Genomic DNA, 24870 nt, shown 5'->3' on the forward strand with positions numbered 1-24870 from the left:
GTTAACATTAGTCTTACTGATTTTCTGAGCAAAACAGTATTCTGTTCAGTGACTTTAAATTCAATCAGCTTATTTTAAACCTTAAATGGGGGTTTCACTATAATGTGTTTGGAAGATGTCAACAGTAAATATTTTTTCCCATGTAAAATACGTTAAGATGTTTATAAAAGTATTAATAAAACAAGAGTCATATATTTGCTATATTTTGATTTTATATACAAAATACAACATTTTATGTACAAAATAACATCCTTAATTACATAAAAAGTATACCAATCTTTCTTGGGTGGACAGTTCCTATTCCCAATGATCTGTGTGTAAGAAATAATTTTTTTCTTCACTTTCTTGTGCTTTCCCTTCCCTGAAGTCAACAGCAGCACCTTACACCAGACACTCCTGCATCTATACTATCCACATATGTTCTTTACTTCATTGTAGCAGGAAACCCCAGAAACTCCAATGTTATTACAGACTGAAGCTGTACATGCATCCTTGTATGACACATGTTGCTCAGTTCCTTCAGCAGCAGAATAAATTATGATTAATGCAATGTGAGATTTCCAGATCACCAGAAGCTTTTAATTAGTTGCACAGTCTTCACTTCTAATCAGCCCCAATAATTGCATATTATTTTACAAGCATGCTATTTCCATTTCATATAGTAGAACATTCTCATTCCTTGCACTAAAAGTGCAGTACAAAGCAAAAGCTATTGGATCCTCAACAAAATTCTTCGCACTTATGTGATATGCTGTAATGCAAGCATTGTGCCTAAGCAGATGCCTTCCACTTCTGCAAGATATCAGCAGCTTGCTGGAGCTTCTCATCAGTCTCGTGATGCTATTTCAATGCTTCATACAGCACATAAAGTGAATTTAATGTTAATTCATGTGCTATTAGCAACTATTTAATTTACTTACAGTCATTCAAGGGGGGGTACATGGTAGCATAGTTAGTTGAGGCACTACGCTACAAACTGCAGGGTCACATGTTCGAGTCTCAATGAGGTAGATATTTTCAATCGATCTAATCCTCCCAGCTGCATTATGATCCTGGGGGTCGACTCAGCCTCTAACAGAAATGGGTACCACGAATCTTCCTGGGGGTAAAGGGCAGCCGGCACGTAAGGCTGACGTTACCACCATCTCTGAGCCGACTGTTTAGAGAAAATGTGGGAGCCTCGACATCTCATAAACCTATGGGCCTTCACGGCATGTTACAGGGATAGCTTTGTCTTTATTTTTTTTACACTCATACAAGTAATAAAGAAATTCCTATTTTATCAAACCCCTAAGGTTCATTACTGTGTTCATAAGAGCCAGATGAAACAAATCCATGCCTTCTCATCAAATTTCATAAAGATGTGTATTAATATTTTTCTCTCATATAAGCTACATCTCCTAAGTGCCCTCTTTTCTTCAGGTATTCTAATTAACGTGTACTTCATTTATCATCCGTCCCATGCAATTACATGCCCTGACCATTTCATCATCCTTGATCTGATCATCCAACAATATTTGGAGAACAAATTAGGACACCCCTTATCATGAAATTTTCTCCATCTTCCTGTTGTTTCCCTCACCTAGGTCCAAATATTATGTTCAGAAAGGCCTCCAATCACACTTAATTTAATAAGAAGGCTTCGCCCCCCTCATCCCCCATCTGCCATGTTCATCCCTTAGGGTTAAAGACAAAGTTTGACACTCACACCACACACACTAATAAAATGCTTTACTGTGGCATCTTAATGTCAATTCTTACAATTTATGGTTAAAAATCTGTTGTCCCTGGCAAAACCTCAAATGAGAATTTCCTTGCATACAACCTCAATTTCAGTTTCTTCATACCAGCATTTCTATAAATTATGATTTTATGAAACTTTATGAGATTACCTTGTCTGTACTGTAACAACAATTTCTTACAAGTCGGATTATGATCATCAAGGAATAAAACCATTTTACCAACTCCACAGTCATTTCAAACATAAACACTAACTGATTATGAATATAACATAAACTTCTTCCATACCTTGATGAAACAGTAGCGCACAGAGGTCTCAACTAAAGATTTATGTGGCTCACTGTAGAATGCTGAAGGGGGGATACCTTGAAGCTTAACATTTTTAGACATCCATTTTGTGAAGCGATAATCTTTTAATTCATCTGTCTCTTGTTCAAGATTAACCTTGTCTCCTGAAAGGCAAATAATGTCTCTGATCATACATAAACTAGAAATGTAGCACCAAAACCTGTGAAACAAGCAAGGTGAAACATAATTCATATGTGTAGGTATATTTCTGAAAGTCAGTGATTAAATATATATATACATCTGAAATTATGTGAATGTTGTACCCAATCATGACTGATAAAATCATGGTGCTTGGGTGAATTTTAGGATGAGTGGCAGTTTAAAGAAACCTTTTCTATTTTAACTATTTTAGTGTGTTTATATTATAATTATGTCAATTAGAATTTATGCTAAATTAAACAATTAGATAAATTAATAATATGCAACAATAAAAAGAATATAAAAATAAACAAAAAATTAATAATAAACAATAATAACAAAATATGAATACTCTCTCATTTGCTCCTAATTAGTTTTCACTGTCTTTTGATTGGAAATAATATTTTGACACAAACATGGCCACTCAATCTACACAGCACACTAAACAACAATCTGTGAACAAATATTTTTTTGGTCAGATTATTTTGCCACAACTGAGATGTTTAACTTTGGTACAACAACAGTGTATCAGGTGCACATTATGTAACATGTTGTCATGACTGAACATTATTATATTAGACTACTAACCTAGTGCCGACCAGTCAGCTACCATAAAATATCCCCCTTCTGGAATGGTAGGAACCATTCCAACGTCTGACAGGAACTTGGCCATGAAATCACGTTTTGCTTCTAGTTCCCTTGGAAGACTCAGGAAATAGCTCTCAGGTTGTCCTAGTCGCCCCAATTCCAACTCAAATCCTTGAGCTACTGCCTCCTGCAATATATTGGATGACTTTTACTCCTTCTTACCAGGACATTCTTGTGTATTTGCTAGGCTCTTATAAAACATGAACAACACTGTCACACAGGATTCAAGCATTAATTAATAAATACTGCTGATAATCATTAACAAACCTGACAAATTTTTGGAATACAGAATCAATATGAAACTTTTGTGAAACTGGAAAAAGATGTCACTGACATTTATAAAACGTTACACTGAGACTATGAGATCAAGTGCAGAATACAGGTTTCTTGATGGGTTAAGCAATTTTAAGATAGAGGAAGATGCATAAATATTGAAAGATTTGGTTGTCAAGACAATTCCAAAAGAACTGATCCAAATGTGTATAAAGTGACTGATATGGTGAGAAATGATCATCAGCAGACTGTTTAGAAGACAGCAAAAGAAATAAACAAGTACACAGAAACTGTAAAACTGATTTGCTAAAAGACCTGATGACAAAGGTCATCTATGCTAAATAAGTATAAAAAATCTAAAGGGAAAGTGGGGGGGGAATAGTTTTTTTTTCAGCAGAACTGTTCGAATAATGTAACCTCTTGGGAAAGGATAAAAAATAACTGGTGTCTTCCTGAATGACCCAAGACAGAATGCCAAAGGAAAAGCCAAGCCTACAAGAATAAAAAGCATAAATACAGAAAATAAATGTCAAAATCTTGTGGATCAACTTTGTTAATGCCAAACGAATTATCCAATATGAATTTAATCCTCATTGGCAATTCACTCATTAAAATATATTAAATCACAAAAATGGATTTTGCATATGCCAATCTGCCATCCCACACAGCACTTTTGGTAAACCAGTTTTTGAGCCAACAAAATTTGAAATATCCAACATACTTGCCAAATTGGGCCCTGTGTGACTTCTGTATCTTCAAAACTAAAAATATCCTTGAAAAGGTCTTATTTTAAATCACTTAAAGACTGTCACACTAATGTGATTATAGTATTAAAAGAATTTTTGGAAACTTATTTCTGAATATGTTTCTACAGATGGCAGGAAGGCAGAGACTGCAAACAATTTAAAGGCAAAAAAAAAAAAAATTACTAAATGCTAGTGATAATACACACACACACACACACACACACACATGTGCATGCACCCACATTAACACACACACCTACACAGGGATGCTGGAGACACCATTTTCAGCAGCTACCATAATATAATGCAAGGAAAGTGGCTCTACTGAAAATAGCTTTGAATATGGCACTCCAACTAGACCCATTCAGTAGCAAGTTGAACTCTTACTGGAAAATGATGCCCACTAACCAGTATCCCACTCTATGAACAAGCAGGACTTAAGAACTCTAGGATATGACAGTAAGAAGAGTTTAAGTAAAGGAGTGAACATCTCTGAATATGTGTGTGTATGTATCTTTGTGGAATCAGCCTGGTATTTGTCTGATCTCATACAATATTGTGATGCGGACGGGGCAATGCTCAGTAAACACACCCCCCCCTCCATTGTGATATATCAGCATCGGAGCAACTGCTACAGTAACAGGCCAGTCAACATTTAGTCCCCCCCCCCCTCCCCTGTGGTGATGTAACAGGGGACACCACTGTTAACACTAGGCAACAGGGAACAGTATAAAAAGCTGGCTGAGCAGTATGTGAGCAGGAGTGACACAGTGTGGACCGTGAAGTCGCCAAGTGCAGCAGAAGTCTAGCAGTCTCCGAGAGCAGTGGATGTAATTGTGATACTGCTGATGGCAGTAATTGTATAATTGTGAACTGTGTCAGTGTAAGAGCGAATGTGGAACAAATTCGCTATATCCAATACGGCATGAAGTTATTTGTCACGTTATACACCCGACACGTGACAGTATCTTCAACACTGAGTGGCTAACCATAGTTGATGTCCGTTTAAAACCAACCTGCATATCTAGCCAAAATGGTTACTTAGAAATTTTCTGACAATTATACAACTGTTTAACCAAAATGTTATAATGAGTACAATAATCTGGCTTGTAATGACATGTAATCTGGAGGGGACCCAATGTTTTGGAGGAACACATCACCTTTATCTTGAGGGTCACGATGTAAGTCAAGCAAAAAACCAGCAAAAGCAGGCAGCAAGCAAAACTCAGTCACTGTCATGATATCCTAAAATTCAGTGCAGAAAAGGATATATTTACAAAAACTCAATCATATTACAGAACACAGATTTTAAAGCTCTGAACCTACAAAAGGCATATACCTGAATTGGTGTGCTGCAAGTGTACACACAGTTCTGATGAACAGTCTGTAAGTTCTTTATCAGTTTAGCAGGGCCATATGCCCAGCCAATTTTCCACCCTGTCACACTAAATGTTTTTCCTGCAGATCCAATAGTAATTGTCCTTTCCCACATACCAGGCAAAGTGGCTGTAATAAAATGTAAAATTGTATACATATAATTTTTAAATGATTTATTGAATAATATGATCAGTCACCTGTGACCAGATGTTTTGTCCCCCTATTAGAGATCTTTTCAACATGTCATTAGAGGATCATGAAACCTTGGAAGTATAAACAAGAATGCTGAAATTAGTCAGATGCATAAAAGAGCGTTCTCTCTCACATATTTTTTTCCCCAAATATTTATACAATGATGGTACTGAAAAACAACAATGGATAAATAAATAAATACCATTTTATTTATTATGTAAAATTACAAAATGCAAATATTCAAGAAATTATGTCAAAAGAGGAGCTTCATAATTTGCGATTCATCATCATACAGTAGAAACATATAGCTATCCTACCATACAGAAACAGTCTCCTAGCAACTAACTGACAGGTTAATCAACCTATCATCTGAGAATAGGGAATTTCAAAAACCCTTATCAGTATGAGGCCAGCAGTTAACTCAGGAATAAGAGGATTAGCAGTGCCTTAATTTCTAAAAACATGTATGCCATTGCTCTTAATCTCTTGTATTGGTCTCAAGGTCAGAAAACATTACACCCTGGCAGATCTGCAACTTCTGATTTTCAACAAGCTTGCTGGTAGGCATCAACTGTTTGCTGGCACAAGTAATGGAGCTGAAAAAGGTGCCAGGGATCAGTACTAAAAATGCAATGCTGGGCCACCTAGACCATGAGTATGCACTGTTACAATAGTGCAATACATGTCAATATAGGTTAATAACACTCTGCAATGCATAACACAGGAGAACACACAAACCAGCCACTGCTACACATAAGGAAACAGAATGTAAACCAATGTGATAGCAAGGATTACCTCCACTGTTAGCTATGGAGGTCTGTTGAATATGAGATTCTCAGAGCAGAAACTATTAAAAATATAGTCTTCTGGGTTGTAAGACCATGCAATCTGGAGAAAGCTCAGCTACTGCCTGCTTGTGCTGGTTTCTTGCTTCGTTAACTTTTGACCTTGAAGATGGAGGCAGTATGTCCCTTCAAACTGCTTGGCTGTGTCTGAACTATACAGAATTACACCTCAGAAGTGCATACTCTTTATGAAGGTCTTACTGCATCAAAATTGACAGCAAACTATCAGGGTTGGAAAGGAAGCAGTTGTTGCCTATTTCATGGTAACACACAGATTGTAGAAAAGTGTTTGCAAACTATTCAGAAAACTACAATTGTAAAGAGCATTACAATTGAAAATTGTGAGAGGATTTTAAAATTCAGTTGACAACATTTTTATTGCAAAACTCTTTTTATACATGTGATGAATTCTTTAGTAACAAATTTGCCTAGCAATAAGGATAATAGCATAAATAGTTTTAATATTGCATAATTTTATGTATAGTGATGTAAGACTGTAAATTTAACACATGTTTTTTATCTATTATAATGATTATAAGCTGTACACATATATTTATAATTGTATTGTACCATATTAACTATGTGACTGATTCTATATCTATGTATATGGATTTATGGAATATACAATAAATGAATGAATGAATCATATACCCTACCATCAACACAAAAACATCAATGCAGCCACTCAGCAAATCTGTGAAATATTAGCATTTATTACGAGTATTATGTTTTTGGACAATATATATCATCTGGTCTATTTAAAAAAAACGCCATGTTTCTTTTTAAAACACGTTTCAGAGACTGGATTCTGTCTCCATCCTCGGGTAAAACCTACTCAGTTGGATCCAATAGATAGAGCTAGCCCCTATCTCCAGACCCAGACAGACAGGGGCCAACTCTATCTATTGGACCAAACTGAGTAGCTTTTACCTGAGGATGGGGACAGAATACAGTCTCCAAAACACTGTTTCAAAAAAGAAACAGGACGGTTTTTTAAAAAATTGACAAGATGATGGATAATGTCCAAAAACATAATACAGTAGAACTTGGTTATAACGTCATCAAAGGGACCTAAAAATAGTGTCGTTATAAACGAATGTCGTTGTAACCGAAATGGGCACTTCCACAGTAGCCTTATGTTAGTCACGTAAAAATCTACCAAAAACTGAGTTAAAATGTTGCATTTTTTAGTGAAATACGTAGTTAAGTACAGACTAACGTAACATTAACGTGGAATTGCCCAAATGTGTAATATCAAAGACATATTACAGCGCTTTTCACTGACAATACACACCGCACTAATACTGTATATTAAAGGTAGGCCTACTCACCAAATTACAGTAGATTACATCAATTGTTGTGCCTTACTGTACCTAGATACGAGTACAGTAATCAGTTATCTTCATCTGTTTCCTGTTACTTGCCCAATACACACTTTCTAAATTACGTTCAATGTCCATATCAGAGAAATTCAGGAATGAAAATGACGTTACATACGAGGTTGATGCATTTGTGCATGTCGTACTAAGCAAGGTATAAAAACAGTTGCTTTATGAGGAATTAGTTCGTACCATTGAATATTTGACGCAATAGACAAGGTGTCGCAGAAACCGATGTTGCTATAAGCAAGTTCTACTGTACTTGTAGCAATATACTATCGTCACAAACTTTTAGATCTTGTTAGCATTTATTACTCTCAAACTGTTTTGAACTTGTTGAACTTGGGAATAAGACAGTCATAAAAAAACTTGTATCTAAAACTGTAAGTCAGAAAGAAAAATGGAAGAACTTTTCCAACAAAAGTATGGAAGTTGTGTATCAACGATTACTTACCAATGCGTATATGTTTGCAAGGTTTGTACACTAGCCACTCATACACCTCATCAGAAATACATAGTACATTCCACTTTTTGCACAAATCTGCAATAAGCTCAAGCTCCTTCTGAGTGAACACTTTTCCAATCGGGTTGTGTGGAGTGTTGAGAATTATGGCTTTGGTTCTGGAATTGAAGAGATTTGTCAGCTCTGTTGGGTCAAGTACCCAGTCACTTGACATAATTTTCCCACTAGTTTTGTTCTGTAATACAAATTAATTGTATGCAAGTTAAAGATATCTCTCTGTAAATAAAATCATCATGGTGCTGCATGACATTACGGTAATACAGTGCACTGACAGGGTGAAGCATGCACTAATTGCAAGTAATATCAATTCTGAATATGCCAGAAACAGGCCTTCTTTCATTAGCTGTTATCATTTTAATGAAAAAGGGATTCTTCAAACCTGTGTTTTATACTTTTCAGTACTGAATGTTATGACTGGATTGTATGCTAAGCAAAGCCCCTGATATCCTAAACATGCATTTTGAAAAGGTGAGCTTTTTATTTCAGTAATTTAAAGATATTATTATTATTATTATTTGGAGGGGGTGGGTTACCCCATGCACTGCGACCATTTACTGATCTATTGTCCCCCCTTTTTTTAATTATTCTAACTAGTCGCCATGCCCTTCCAGTACTGGTGCTCGCTATCAGCCCCATTCTGCTAGCGAGGTTGGCCCTATCCGGTAGTGGTCCCCGATACTTCCCCATCTACCGGAGGAATTGGAAACTACTTGGGCAGGAAACTGCCATGCCGTAAATCTACGACATGGGACACATGGCTTAAAGTCCCTCCCGGCGGACTTGTTCCCTGAATTTTTCTGCCTTTAAAAATTCCACGACCTCTGCCAAGTTTGAACCCACGTACCTTGAGCCATGAGGTGGGAACGTTACCCCTAGACTATGGAGGCCACTAATTTAAAGACAAGTAAATGTACAAAACAAAAGTGTAAGCGGCATACTGTGAAAACAATACAGCTGAGGTTTTACTCAGTACAGAAAAATAAACAATGGAGAGCAAAAATAGTTGTCTCTGTGGCTGTGCCATAGCTCAGGCAGTTCATCACAGGCTTCACACTGCAGCCACCCTCGTTCGATGCCACGTCAGGTCATGTGGGATTTGTGAACAAAATGGCACTGGGGCAGGTTTTCTCCAAGTACTTCAGTTTACCCTGCCAATTCTCATTCCACTGACTGCTTCACACTCACTGGGCATAGTACAACAGTCCAAATAGTGACTAATGCACCAATTGGACTAAATGTCACCCTACCCCAAAAAACCAATTATCTCTGTGCTTATACATGAGATAAAAGACGAATAGCTTCATAAATTCTTAACTTCCACACTGAGGTGGTGACTAGTCAGCTTCCAGTTCCAGCTGCCTTATCCCCAGGGAGATACTTTTTTATCCATCTGAACAGAGGGTGAGTGGACCCCAGAACAATTCTGAATGCTGTGGATATGAGAAAATTCTCTGAACCCAGCCAGGAATCACCCCCAATTTTTTAGTTCTCCAATACATAGCCTACTTACTATATCAACTGAGCTATATCACCTCTTAAGATCAAGAAGGGATAAAATCCAATCAGTACATTAGGCAGAAAAGCAGAAACACTGTAAGAAAAGTTAGCAAAATTAAGGATATGGTACTATGTTTCCTACACACCTTCAGAAATGATAATGTTCAATAAATGACAGTGGAGCAGACCAGACATTTTACAATACAAAAGTGAAATGTTCCCAAGAACATGGCCATCGAAGCTTAATATGGAATTTGGTTCATTAAGATACCTAAACTGAGATGTGGTTTTGCAGTCAGCATCCCTACTTCATATCTCTGAGATGTATAGTTCAAATTCAGGTAACATGAAGGGTCTGTTATGGTTTTCCTCTTTCCTTCAGGAGATCATTAGGACAGCACATGACCACTTCCTAATGTATTGTCCATAATCCTCATATCATCTGACATCAGACACTTTGTAACCTATATGTTTAGGTTAGCCATCACCACAACAAAGTGATTTATAATGAATCAATATTTTACAATTGAATATTTATTTCCTGCTACATGTTTATGTTTGAGACACACAACAGGATGCACACTATGAAGACTGTGTAACCTCCTGAGCTGATGCAATATCATTAAACAAACCATGAATCAATCAAGAGATCAACTGATATACTTCCCCTCTTCCTCTGTAGCGGAACGCATATTACTATACTTACCAGTCTAAGAGGTATAAAGCGAGGAATTCCTCCTGCTGCTCGTACCATAGGGTCATAGCAATCAAAAAAAGGTTCAATGATTATAACTTCATCTCCTGGATTAGTATGACCAGAAATTGTACTAAACAGTGCTTCATAAGCTCCTGCTGTGACAAGGATTTCAGTCTGTGAACTAATTTTACGGTCAAGAAGTTGAGAATACAGCTTACTTAGGGCACTAACAAGCCGAGGATGTCCCTGAAAAACGAAAAGTGCATGTTATGGCCAAAGACTAAAATCACATGTTACCAACACTGACTGCCTATTTTCAACAACCCGAAGCTTTACATAATATCATGAAGGGGCAGTCATTGTCAGGAATGTCCAATGCCTCTGGCCAATGACCACAAAAATAGTACTTTAACAGCAATGGCCTATCACTGTCAACAGTGCCCAAGAGCAAATGGTTAATGATGAACTCATGAAATAAAATTCGATGAGGTGTAATTTTCACGAGAAATAAATTAAAATAAAATTAACAGAGGCAATCACAATTTATTTTACACAAGGAATTAAGTGACAGTACCATTTCTGAACAAAGATAAGAGGCAAAAATACAGTCTTATAAGGAAACCACAATCAATTTTACAGAATAAAAACCCAAAGTTATAGTAATTTTGATATAAAAAGGACAGACAAGAAAACAATGGCTGAGGATAACCTGGAACTGTCAACATCAGAACGTCGATATCTGAAATTATCCATTATAACACCATGAAATAGGCAATGGCCAACAATGGAAGCCACTGTGGACAACAATCTGCCAATGACAATAGTGCTCAAGGGGAGCGGTCACTGCTTACATTGGCTGGGTGATATAACACCTTCTGAACCTTCTTTGACAAAACATATTCATACACTTGTGCCACAGTATAATTGTATTTACTTACATATTTTATGAACGGTTACACTCCAAATTATATTTCACATAGTTATTTAATTAATGCCCAGCAGCATAGTCATGTAGAATATTCTTTAATTTCTTACAACAAATTTATGCATACTATATTTTTAAGTAGAGCTGCAATCTTTCTTCTTTACTGGGTCAAACATATATCAAAATATTCTGTTCTTGTCAAACATCTTGCTGGTTTGTGAACGTTACCTATAATACAAAATCCTTTCATCTATCCAGTTTTTCCCTTCACTTCTGTCTCTGGTCTCAATGGTAGGCAACACATGCTTTCACCGTAGTGCATAAATGTCTATGTATATCACTGTATCAATAATTGGTAAGAATTTCAAGCATAAAGCAATCACTATATGATGCCATGGCAGTAAATAGAAAAGATGTGTGATGTCACATCCTTTTATGTCTAGAATACAAATTTAATGAAAGTAGAATAATTCAGTGCAAACAACAGACAAAATGAATGTTACATCAGATATATTCAATTTACAACACAAAATACAAATATTTATATTCATAATTTCATTTGTAAAAACATAAATGGCACACAAAATTTAAGATTAAGAATTTTAGGAACCTTATATTGTTTTTAAACCTCAGTTTCTTCTACAAAGTACACTTAATAACATAAACATTTTAAGTAATATATATAATTTCTTTCCAATACCACGTTTAGGAGACATAAGTTACAGTGTGAGACAGACAGGTGTAGCCTATTATGAGTATACAAATTGATTACTATTCTGATACCATATCCCACCAGTTTCATGACAGTAATATGTAGAAAGTGTGTGGTACAGAAATTTGATTTCAAATTAACCGTTTTGAAACAGTCTCAACTGAATAAGATCTGTAGAAACAGGACTTACAAAACCTCGAGTATACTGATTCAGGAGCACATTTTCACCCGTTGCTACCTCTGATAAAGCTTTGGTAACATAATCTGGAGCTGCGAAATCTGGGAAACCTTGTCCCAAATTTAGGGGCTTATAGTCCAGAGCCAATTGGATATATTCCACCCTGCAATGCAAGTATATGAAATTGGGTGATATCTGTACACTATCTGATAAAATTCAAGAAGTACTTAAATGGAAGAGACCTGGCCTTATGAACCAACAAGTCCCCAATATTATGACTTTTAATAGTTTGTTACAAGATGTGAATAATTCTACAAATTAGTTACAAACTGCAAATATACAACTAAAGCTGTGATCATGCATCACTACATCAATACACTGTATTATAACATGGCAACCATGTAGATATCTTGCCCAAGAGTTGGATTTTATTAAAAAAAAAATTCACATCTGTTTGCTTATACTTAAGAAGATATAGTCACTGCATTCACCTGTCACATTGTAAATCTTCAGAGAATACTGCAGTACGTAAGTAAAGAGAAGTATGAGATTATGCAAGATTTTAATTTTAACACAAGAGATTCTTGCAAGATGTATATATTATGTAACAGTGTTGATGATCTTTGCAGAGTTATTCAACAAACTACTGCAAAAGCAACAAAAGTATGAAAAAAAAAAAAACATGAGAAAAGGAAGGATGGAAACACATGAAAACAAGAGGAGGGAACATAAAGAAAACAGAAAACTTCCACTTCTCATCACCATGTCATGAAAATATTTAGCTCAAGTTTGTCTCAGAGGTTACTGAATGACACTTTCAATATTGAGAATACATATGTATACCCCACCAACTTTGGGAACAAGGTTGCGTCATCTTCAATTGATGACGTAGAACCTTATGTCATCACCAGACAGCTACCAGATTCTATTTTCAACATACTTGCAGTATTAACATGCCAGTGGGAAATTTAGACATATTTACATAAGACTTTTCTTTCCCAGTGTTGCATACACAACGTAGTATGATGAACCCTGGTTCATACAGTGGTTCGACTACAGCATAGGATGATAGGACAACTGATTAAATGGAAAGAATATGATTATGACCCAATTGAGATATTATCCCACAATTTTCCTGGAGGGGCTGAGGAAAACCACAAGAAACCTAAGTCAGGATAGCCGGTGTCCTGGCCTACATTCTGACTGAGCACCTACTGAGGCCAATCTGTTTGGTGAATTTCTGTCTCATGACTTGAGTCATAAATAAATGAGTGGTTACTGTGAACTACTTTTTGAAATTGGGATTCCAATATAAAGAGGTCTTACTGCAGTATGTAATGAGATGCATGATGATAGATGATATCAGATACACCTAAAGTGACATCAAAAGTTATGGAGCAGTATATTTACTTCAGTCGTTGATGATCTTATTGCATTGCATGTTGTTTCATAAATTGCCCAAACTGATCACAAGGATATACATAACAAAGAACTTTGATATTATTAGGATAGAGAATTAGCAGAGGCTGCAATGGATTGGACTTACAATGGGGGAAATAACAAATGCACACATACACATACATATATATATGTTTATTTTTTCCATAAATCCATATTTAATGACAAGAGTCCTCTTGAAAGACTAAGAAAGAAGTTGATAGGGCAATATTACAATGAATGTTAGAGAGATGGGTTCTGAGGATTGGAGGTAGACAAAACTGGTTTAGGATTATGTACAGGAGGAGGCTTCAGTATTAGTGGTGTTGCACCTTTGGTTTCTGCTAACAAAGTGCTAGTTCAGATTGAAATTATAAAGAGTAATTGAAGACAGTAGATTTACATACCAGACACTTTTTTCAGAACCATGATATCTTGAAGGCAAATCAAATTTATCACTCATTGTTGAAAGCAGGACTTGATGTGAAACTGGAAGAGCAGGCAAAGTATTCACTGCAGGTCTAGGCCTACACAAATGTCTGCAGACTGGACCAAAATATTTTAACATCTAAAACAAACGAATAAATATACGTAAGAATAAAATTCAAAAGTTCACAACTCTGATATATTACTACAATTATTGACTTTCTGGACCTTACCTGACAGCAGGGATAGCTCAATCAGTATAGTGACAGGGCATGGACTGGATAGTTGAGGTTCAATTCCTGGTAGGGGAAAGATCTTTCTCTTCTCCACAGTGTCCAAACAGGCTCTGAGGCCCACGCATCATTTTACCTCATGGGTACTACAGGCCCTTTCCCCAGGGGAAAAAAGCAGCCAGGGTGAAGCTGGACACTCACCTCCATCTAGTACCGAGGTTAAGAATGATGGAAATATGCCTTCACTCCCCCGTATGTCTTCATGGCACAGTGCTTAATTAATTACGTACATGGACAACATTATCCTTTTATCTTTGATAGACTTGAATGGATTCTGACAATGGTGTATACTGTACTTCTTTTGGTTTATTTTGGACTTCATTCATTGTCCAGCATGTAAAAGACAAAAGACTACGACGTTTCGGAGACTGGATCTGTCTCCGTCTTCAGGTGGGTAGGGAAGGATAAACCTACTCAGTTGGGCCCATGATTGAGACTAGCTCTTTCTAACGGGCACAACTGAGTAGGTTTATCCTTCCCTACCCACCTGAAGACGGAGACAGATCCAGTCTCCAAAACATCGTGGTCTTTTGTCTTTTACATACTAGACAATGGATGAAGTCCAAAATAAGCCAAAAGAAGTACCTTTTATCTTTACCTTACTAGGACATTATACGTAAAAAAACAGGATTGAATAATGCCCCAAAACTTAATAATTGTACTGGAGTAAATATCATCTTCCAAACTTAAGGTGAAGCTTCAATCTCATTAATGTAATCAATGCTCAGTCATTATTGAGCATAAATTATGACTGACCTACACATGAAACCATAAAGACATCCAGTTACAAAAACCAGAGGCACACTGGAAAGATTCACATCTAATGTAGAAAAAGTGGTTCTAAAGAAACTGATCTTTCATATTTATGAGCAACTTATTCATAAGCCAACTGCAATTCAGAGGATTCTAAACAAAAACTGACACATTATAACATTTACTGGGCCAGTCTGAGACCAGAAGTATTTAGCACAGACTAACAATTTATTCAATACATCTAACTTAAGGATGAAAAACATTCCTATAATTTGGCAAACTTATAATTATTAAGGAATGGAATACATGAATACTAGACAAAAATATAAGTTCCACCTACCCTCATCAACTTTATCAGTATATCAAAAAGGAGTCTACTTTACTGGCATTAAAGTGTTCAACAATCTGCCACAAAGTATTAAAAACTTGGGCAATGATACTAAAAAGTTTAAATCAGAGTTAAAGAATTATCTACATGCTCATTCCTTCTACTCTTTAGATGAATACTTCAATGTAAATAGAGAATGATGTAAAATTAAGTTATATTAATTTTTAAGCTAAAATTGCCTGTACTTATGTATGTAACCTTTTGACTTGTTCTGTATCCAAAGGTACTAACCTGTTTAGGATTTATAGAATGTAAATAAATTCAATTCAATTCAATACATGTCTTTATATCCCACAACACACAACTCTTTTTGAATATTGGTTGGTCAGTCATTTTGCAATGTTCTATTAACCCTTGTACTACACTTTACGAGGCACATTACATGCAGCTGGAATCATATTTAACTAGCCACAAGACATGCTTATGTTCAAATGGGCAATGATCCGAATAATATACACTTTGTTTAAGCTAGGCAATACTGAATAAAATATGGTAGGCCGATTATGAATAACTTATTGAGAGATATATAAGAGCAAGTGGCCATGCCATATTTGATGGCATTATCTTGAAGGGACTGAGAAAACCTATTAAACACCATCAAGAAATAAATCTAACTTGGAATCTCTCTGGAGATAAACCACCAGATAAAGTCTGGTATTTTACACACAATTAAAAGAACGCGGAAAGAAATCCTGTTGGGAATCAACAGAAACGTCTGAAAACTCAGATTCAGAAAGAAGTTCACTAATTTCGGCTAAATTTACGCCATAGAGCCTTTCATGCCTTCCGAACCGCAATACCGAATTAGGAAAACAAACCAGGATATTGTACTAACACTACATTCTCATATTTCGATGGACAAACATTTATCACTAAAACAATGGTAGATCTTACGTAACGCAAATCCGCTGAAATGTGTATTTGAGCAGTTATATCTTCGGACTCGAGTGTTCTTAAACTTCAACTTTTCATGCAGTCATTCGGAACCCTTCAGTACCTTCTCTAAGCAAGTACCGCAATTACAAAGTACAACCCGGTACGCACATTGACCACACGATTCTTTTACTTCCTGCTTTCCTCAACGCTGTTACATGCAACTACAATAACCGGAGCGAACAGCAGAACAGGAACGGCCTGAGAACTGACACCGACATAGCCGATATAGCAGACCCAGCCTTACAGAGCTTACGTTGGCTCTATTCTCTGCCAATCCCTGTACTCTCTGTCCTCTCTGTCGCTCTCTGTAATCCCTGCAAGTATGAAACCTACGAAATTTCCAATAGTGTTATCGATATCAAATATTCAATAATGTTATCGATATTCGTAGTTACATAGAGATGCACAGTTTCATCAAATTCACGTTAAATATCAAAGGCAACAGTTTAATCGAATTCACATTCAATATCACAGGCAACATCGATAGCTTTTCATATCGAATACCCTTTCAGTAGCTGATTGTTATTACCAAATTTACATTTCAATAGCTCGTTTGGGTTTGTGTGTGTCTCACGAAAGGAGTCGAATAGCACGGGCGCGGAATGGGTCAAACGGGTCAGACGCATGAGAATGTTCACAAGTCCGATTGAGGCATTATAGCGAGCAGTTAAGGGGTTTAATGGACCGCACAATCGAGGAATCAAAGTTCAATACCTGGCACGGGGGTCAAGAGATCCCCCCCCCTTCCCATATGGTCCAGATCGGTCCAGATCAGCCCTGGGGCCCACCTAAGCTGTTATGCAGTGGATGATGGTAGCTGATTCGTCGGGGCTCAAGCAGTAGGGCCGTGAAGCTAACCGCTCACCTCCAGCTAATGCCAAGATTAAGAATTGTGGAGGTACACCTCCACTTCCCCATACGTCTTCTTGGCGTGGAGCTGAATGAATTATGACCAGAGATCACGTTTCCGGTCCCATGAGAGGTTCCTGTAAATAGGGACAAGCAATAATTATAAACTCAAAATAACTCATAGTTATAAAGTTATTATGAATTATTACGAATATTTTAAATGTTTATAAACGCGATGCTCTCCCAGTTATTAGTGCTGTGAGGACTAAAATTTTAATTATTGTTAGTAGTTTAACAATTGCTTTGATATTGGTCGTAAAGCGTTAGTTGACTTCTGCAACCACCAGTAGGCGCTATATTTGAATGGTATAGGCACAAAATTCAGAAGCGATCGATATGCAGGTGGTTTGATTAGATGTCTGGGAAGGCGGGCATGACGTGGGTATGTGCTTATAATTGTGCCATATAATATATATAATGGTATATATTCTTATATCAATTGTTGAGATTAAGTAACTTGAACGTGTTAAAGCTATTGTGTCTGTTCACCGTATGATATAATCTTGAGTGAGTCTATGTGATAGGAAGCCGGAAAATTAATTGATAGAAGTGTTTGAAAGCTCTACAGTTTGCAACGCATTTCACAGCCATAAGCAGTGAAGTCTGTTAGGTTATGATCAACACCAAAGAGTGGTTTCTGTTTTCAGAAATTGGGAGTATGCTTTTTGATAACTACTCTTCAGATACTCGAGAGTTGCAGTGCAGTTGTGGATGATAGTAATGATGACAATGTTTTACATATAGGAGGTATATTTCCTATAGGAGGGAAAGGTGGCTGGCAGGGTGGACAGGTAAGTTTTCGTTTTGACGTTATTTTACTAAGTATTTCTATTAAGCAAAGTCCTTGAGAAGCTGTCAGTTGCTCAGCTATTCAGGACTGCCAAAACATGTTATGGAACCAGAAGGTTCTTTGCCATGTTCACAAGAGCTGTGCACTGTACCCTATCCTGAGCTAGATCAACCTAGGCCATACCATCATATCCAATTTCTCAGAGATCCATCTTAATATGATCCACTTACATTTAGGTCTTCCTAGTCGCCTCTTTCCTTCTGGCTTTTCCACCAAAGCTATATATACATTCCTCTTCTTACCTATGTGTGTTATATGCCTTTCCCACATCATCATCCTTGACCATTCTAATTATATTTGGCAGAGTACAAGTTATGAAACTCCTCATTATGCAGTCTTTTCAACCTCCTATTATTTTTCCCTATTTAGTTCATATAGTTTCCTCAGTGCCCTGCTCTCAAATATCTTCAGTCTATGGTCTTTCTTAATGTCAGAGACCAAGTTTCACACTAAGGTTTTACACAGCAGATGAAAAGATGAAAGATTTTGAACTGAATGGTAGCAAGCATTAACTGAATTTACAAAAATGCAATTGCTCTAGGGAAGTGAAAAGTACTATCTTCAGGGATGAAATGCTGTGCAGTCTGGTAGTCAGCAGACAAGTTTAGAAATATTGATAAATGTGGTTAATATAGACTACAGCTTAAAAAATTGCAGAAAATTGTAGGAATATAGTGTGACTACTTAAATTCTGTACTGTATGCTTTTTTATTACCTTCAGTGCAGAGCAGCCATATGTAAGAACATTTTTGTGGTACTGGGCCTTCAGAATGCCAAAATTGAATACAGTCAGTAATGCATTGAAATGTTGATGTAACGATGTCTTTGTAATGTTAATTTCTGAAATGTATCTATTCCTGGTCAGTTTTGTATATTGTTTGGGAGCTGGGATAGCCCAGTCGGTATAGTGGCGAGGGTGCGGTCAGAGTCAGGGTTCAATTAGTAGTAGGGGCATGAGATTTCTCTGTCCTCCATACCATCAAGACTGGCTCTGGGCTCACCTAGCCTCCTGTACAGTAGGTACCAGGTGCTGTTTCTTTGTGTTAAAGCTGCAGGAGCATGAAACTGGCCACTTACCTCCACCTAGTGCCAAATTAAAGAATGTTGGAGCCATACCTCCACTCCCCTATATGTCTTACTTTTTCATTCATATTCATTTCATCAATCCAATCCTTTGCACGTTGGCCTTGATATAAAATATGTCACATATTACAAATTCATTATAACTATACATCATACATCTTAGGTCCAATAGAGTATATACATCAGGCCTCATGCAGATAGCACACGTAAGTTGTGGAAACACTATTGTCACATTCGACCCTAAATAAAATCTTTCGTATTTCCAGCTATATTAATTCAATATAGTGCAATTGTCACATCTGGTCATTCCATATGCATTGGCCAACAATATTATCAATTTAGTCTTCATGGAATGGTGCTTAGCTAATTAAGCCCAAGAATAAGTTAACCTTTTAATTATTAAAAAATTTTGTTGCATAACAGTTTGAACTTACCAGATTGACTCTTTCAGTTGTAATGTCCATTTAAGATGAAGTTGACATAAGTCATAACTAGAGAAATGTAATTTCAGAATATGCTATACTTGAGTTATAAACTTGACATTCTGTAACCTCATTGTGTACTGCTTGAAGCTGTTCATTTGATTTTGTAGTCCTGAGTTTATATCTTCCGAAGCATGTGTTCACAACAGGGAAATTTAAAAGAACATCTTTGTTGCAATCAGTGTTTAACTGAAATGAGATAGGTAAGGGGAAGCAGGAGATAGATTAAATTTAACCATGATATGCGAATACACTATTTATGTCATTTTTCATTTTGTTTTAGGCATTAGGCATTAATGTCTACTGCACCTACAGTGGAACTTTCTGCAGTTGCTTATGTGTCCGTTGTCTTTAAATCATAAATCTTCCAAGTATTCTTGTGGCTTCCATGCTCTGCATTTTATTTCCACTTATGAGAACTTTGTTTAAACATTGTTTAAATTATTGTATTCGACGTGATAGTGGCTACTTTAATTTACTGTGTTCTGTTGTGTTAGGCATGGAAGAAGTGGGGAGGGGCGCTTTTGTATTCAAATTGTGAGCAGCCTGGCAGTTAATATTTAAAAAAATAACAATTTCTCTACTAGTAGTACCAGAATTCCATACAGTAAAGTTCCCTAGAAAATGTGATGGTCACTCAGCTGGTCAGAAATGTTCCTGCCCTTTACAAACCCCAAAGATTCAGCAGCATGTTAACAAGAACCCATCACTGGAATCTGTAGTGATTCAGGGTAATCCATACAGACCTTATTGATTTTCTTTTATGGTCCATTTTAATATTATCCTTCCATCTATGTATGTGTCTCCCAAGTGGTATCTTCCCTTCAGGTTTTCTGGCTGAAATTTTATAATGGGTTTCTCATCTTCTGATACTTGCTACATTTCGTCTATCTCATCCTTCTAATTTTATTACCCTAATAATAATAAGTGAAGAAACGTGTCATTACTCAGTTCACTCCATCTTCCCATTACTGTGACCCTTCCTGGTTTTATTTTTGTAGATTCTTCATCATCTTTGTCATTTTGTTCTAGTGTTGTCCCATAGTCAGTACCAGTCTGAGTATGTAAACAAAATTCAGCTCTTACAGTATCATGTTTCAGTTTGTCTTAAAAAGATTTGCTCATATTTGTATAATAAAATTTGTCAAACAGAGGTTGTATCTCCAAATATGGATTCTTGGAACAAATAAACTGATTGATTGAATGATTGATTGATCATGTTTCATACAGATTTAATTCAAAAGCCTCCATATGTTTGAAGCAGCAATAATCACCATATTTTTTTTAAAGCAATCTAATGTATTGCTGCAGTAAATTAAAGAGTGTTTAATCTGTGTATGATTCCACATACCTTTTGAAATCTAACCATTGCCTTAAACTTTCCAATTTTATATCGTTGCAGTTTAGTTATAATCATATACATGTTTGTAGTGTAGGAATGCTTGTAGAGAAAGACTTACCCCTCACTTCTCAGCCCTTGCCTCTTTTTTCAGGATCATAGTTTCAACCCAACTTAAGACTGTAAATATCACAAGCTCTTTTGGATAGAAGGTTTGGTTTTCCAAATCATCAATGAACATAAGAGTGAGGAACTGCACATACTGACCTGAAAGACTGTATGTTCCTGAAGAAAATCAAAGTAAATAACATGTAGTGTTATTGTTATTTGACTCTATTTAGTGTCCTTGCTTTCAGCCTTCTGTGCTGCCTTGTAAGAATTGTCCAGTTGTAAAATGCAATTAACACTTGCATGATTATAATAAGAAATCCACTGTCCCATGTTGTACAGCTGCAAAATTCTATTGTATACATGTATTTGAGGCAACTTCTTTTTTAAGTACATTAATTCATTGAATGCAAAACCCATAATTTTACCACTTGTTTTGCAAGGATGTGAAGCTTGATGCCATGAGGGATGAACATGGATTTAGGATGTTTATAACAGGGTGCTGAGAAGATAATTTCAATGCAGGAGAAAGTCACACAGTGAATATCTTCATGATTTATATTCTACATCAAATGTTATTGGGTGTTGATGCCAATTAGGTAGATTAGACTGAGCATCAGATGGGCAGGACATTTAGCATGCATGGAGAAAATGACAAATGCATACACAGTTCTAGTCTGTAAACCTGAAGCGAGGGGAATATTTGAGAAAAATGAGAAGATAATATGAAGACAGATCTTAAGAAATCAGATGTTAGGGCTTGGGTTGGATTCATCTGTATCAGGCTAGGTTTCTGTTATGATCACAGTAATAAATCTTCAGATTCTTTAAGAGCTGGGAATTTACTGACCTGATGAATGACCTCTGGCTTCTCAAGACTGACTCACCTCAATGAAGTCTGTTAATTTCAGTTCATCAGGGTACTGAAATACGTACATAATAGTTGTGTGCAATCTGTTACAGGCATGTGAGCCAGCAGCATCTTTAGCCCTAGAAGATGTCAATAACAGGACTGATTTACTGACAGGCTTCACCCTGAAGTTGCATTGGAATGATAGTGAGGTAACTATAGTGCATACCCCATTGATGTGGTGTGTCTTCCTCCAAACTTTCCAGCCAACAAATTACACTGTAAATTTGGTATTAATGTCGTCAGGCTTGGTAAATGTAATCAAGAACATTAAAAATAAGAATGCTGGAGAGGTTTAAAATCGGCTTTAACTTGTAAATAAAAGTGGCATGATGATTTTCCTTTGAACTTCAACAGTTTGAAAGAAAAGTTTGACGTTACAGCAGTCTTACATTGGTCAAATAACGTGTAAAAATTTACATACCAATTAAAATTAAGTAATAGATTGAAATTAATGTTGGTATATGTAGATTAAAGTAGTAAGCAGGCAGTAATGTTTCTGGAAATTGTTTAACATTTGTGGTGGAAGGAATGTGACCAGTATGAAGAAGTAAAACATCATGATGTATTCCGATTCTTCTCTCCTCTTTACAGTCACCATCCACATATGGAAGGATCTGATCTTTCATTAGGTATTATTTTAAATTGCATGTTTAACTAGATGTATGTGTTTCCATTTTGCAGATTTCCATATATGTGTGTGTGTGATTTTTATATTCAGGAACACAGGCCCTGTTTGTGTGCCATATTTTCACATAGAAATATTTCACACCCTTCAGTTCACACTGATTTATTTCAGGCATCAGACAATTTGCTGTCTCATAAGAGTGTGTGACCGCACACATACCAGTACTGGAGTGTGGGCTTAGTATAAGTACAAGCAGTGGTCTCTTCATCCCATTTATATATTTTTGGCCTTTTGTTGCCGAAGTTTAAACTTAATAAATTGTACATTCTACCTAATCAACCTCAGAAATTGAAGTTATTGATCAAGAATCTGAAGAAACCTCTGTTAATGACCCCATTCCCTTTGACTTCTCCAGCTAACATTCACAAACCTCTAACCATAATGCCAATCAGTTAAAGAGGGTTCAGAAGCATTTTTGATGAGGACAAATGTTATAGAAGATATATAATATGATTAATATAATGCTGTTATATAATGTAATTTTTATGTATTTAAATGCTTTTTATGTGTTGTTGCTTTGTTGTTTTCATTTAAAATAACAATAAATATAACAGTTATTAAGTTTACTAACCTATGTGGTAGCATAATATCCACATGGCTGCTTCCTCCTAAATAATGTTTGAACCAAGTGACTGATTTTGATTAAACTGGGTTTGAATACCATGTCACTAGAACCCATCTCCACCTTATTTCTTAATTTCCTATCATCAGGAACACTTATGGCAGTTGTGTGAACTTGTGAGATGGGAGTTGTAGAAGTGCTCTTGTGAGGAACTCAAATATTTTTTATGGTAATGAGTCTTTCATGCAAAGTCTGATTTTGTTTTTAATTTCATGATCATAGCTGATGAACCATTACAATGAAATCTGTGAAATTCTAATGTATTAATAGTTGCAGAGAAGTCAGTGCAAAACTTTGATGTTATGATTGACATAAGGGGACACGTGGTAGCATAGTTGGTTGAGGCACTATGCTACAAGCTGGAAGGTTGTGGGTTCAATTACCGATGAGGTCATTGGATTTTTTCAATTCACCTAATCCTTCCAACTGCACTGTGTCCTTGGGGTTGACTCAACCTCTAACAGAATGAATACCAGGAATCTTCCTGGGGAGTAAAGGGCAGCCAGCACATAAGGCTGACAACCTGACCTCCATCTGTGAGCCGATTTTCTAGAAAATGTGGGAGCCTCAATGTCTCACAACCCTATGGGCCTCCACAGCCTGTTGCAGTGATAGCTTTACCTATAACTTAGTTAAATAACATAATGTAATACACTTACGTACACAGTGATAGCTTTACGTATAACTTAGTTAAATAACATAATGTAATGCACTTATGTACAGAGATGAATTACTAAATTGCATAATTAATAACTTATAGATCTTACTTATTTTGTATTGATTCAAGCTTTCAAGGAACATGTTTTTGTTAACATTTTGTCTGTGGGAAAAATATCTCAGATTTACAAGGGAGAGTCAGTAAATAGGTCACAAATGGGTATAAAACATAAAACATGTGATGTTCGAACCTGGAAAAAAACATTTATTTCTTGACATATCCTCCACCAACATTGATACACTTGTCCCAATGGTTTACCAGTGTGTCAAAACCTGCAGAACAGAAATCTTTGCTTCTGTTGCAATCTCAACAGGGCGACCTGGTTGGGCGTCATCTGTGACTTTTGAACATGCTTAAGAGAATTCTCGACCCAGCTGTGAACTGCTTTACATGACAAACACTTCCCACCATAAACAGGAAACGTTTCTTTATGAATATCCTCTGCATTGAGTCCTGCCCACAAAAAATGAACAACAGAACACTGCTCTTCGGTAGCATACTCCTCACACGTTGTCGCCTTTTGACTACTGAAACCAGCCTGTGAACATGTGCATGCTCATCTGCTACCTAGACTGTCATGAAGCTGGACTTCGTTGCTATCTAATGATACATGTAGATAACCTATTAAGTCCATTACAGCTGTTTTACTTTCATTTGCGACCTATTTACTGAATAAGATATACAAAAGTACAGGATGTTTAAAAAAGAGC

At 36.5% G+C, this 24870-nt stretch overlaps 2 protein-coding genes across 6 annotated transcripts in view; one reads left to right on the plus strand and one right to left on the minus strand.

The window, feature by feature from the left end:
* Positions 1 to 518: 518 nt before the first annotated feature.
* LOC111870631 (kynurenine--oxoglutarate transaminase 3) lies at positions 519 to 16726 on the minus strand. Of its 4 annotated transcripts, none has more exons than XM_023863083.2 (9): positions 16560 to 16726; positions 14063 to 14223; positions 12231 to 12381; positions 10413 to 10649; positions 8141 to 8384; positions 5233 to 5399; positions 2815 to 3001; positions 2029 to 2192; positions 519 to 831 (listed from the first exon to the last, which is right to left on the minus strand). In XM_023863083.2, the coding sequence occupies exons 2-9, from the start codon at positions 14221 to 14223 to the stop codon at positions 772 to 774; spliced, it is 1371 nt and encodes a 456-aa protein (XP_023718851.1). In that variant the 5' UTR covers positions 16560 to 16726; the 3' UTR covers positions 519 to 771. The 4 variants fall into 4 exon arrangements, with proteins under 4 accessions (XP_023718851.1, XP_023718850.1, XP_023718849.1 ...); XM_023863082.2 differs by having other exon boundaries at positions 16513 to 16726; XM_023863081.2 differs by having other exon boundaries at positions 16410 to 16726.
* A 933-nt stretch (positions 16727 to 17659) lies between these two features.
* The window catches only part of LOC111870625 (gamma-aminobutyric acid type B receptor subunit 1), a 52020-nt gene continuing 44809 nt past the window's right edge, over positions 17660 to 24870 (plus strand). For both annotated transcript variants that reach the window (XM_023863070.2, XM_033753934.1), the window contains exons 1-3: positions 17660 to 17742; positions 18008 to 18151; positions 22186 to 22284. In XM_023863070.2, the coding sequence (XP_023718838.1) occupies positions 17716 to 17742; positions 18008 to 18151; positions 22186 to 22284 (270 nt within the window). In that variant the 5' untranslated portion in view covers positions 17660 to 17715. The remainder of the gene's footprint in view (positions 17743 to 18007; positions 18152 to 22185; positions 22285 to 24870) is intronic.

Source organism: Cryptotermes secundus, unplaced genomic scaffold (assembly GCF_002891405.2).
Source record: "Cryptotermes secundus unplaced genomic scaffold, Csec_1.0 scaffold529, whole genome shotgun sequence".
In the NCBI taxonomy this organism is placed as follows: domain Eukaryota; kingdom Metazoa; phylum Arthropoda; class Insecta; order Blattodea; family Kalotermitidae; genus Cryptotermes; species Cryptotermes secundus.

What these genes read in the sequence shown, in the direction of transcription:
- LOC111870631 (XM_023863083.2), bottom strand. Translation starts at nt 14,223, where the DNA reads ATGTTAAAATATTTTGGTCCAGTCTGCAGACATTTGTGTAGGCCTAGA. An exon ending in CTTGCAGCACACCAATTCAG is followed by an intron (nt 3,002 to 5,232) that starts GTATATGCCTTT and finishes AATATATTGCAG; the next exon opens with GAGGCAGTAGCTCAAGGATT. An exon ending in AGCTGACTGGTCGGCACTAG is followed by an intron (nt 2,193 to 2,814) that starts GTTAGTAGTCTA and finishes TTTGCCTTTCAG; the next exon opens with GAGACAAGGTTAATCTTGAA.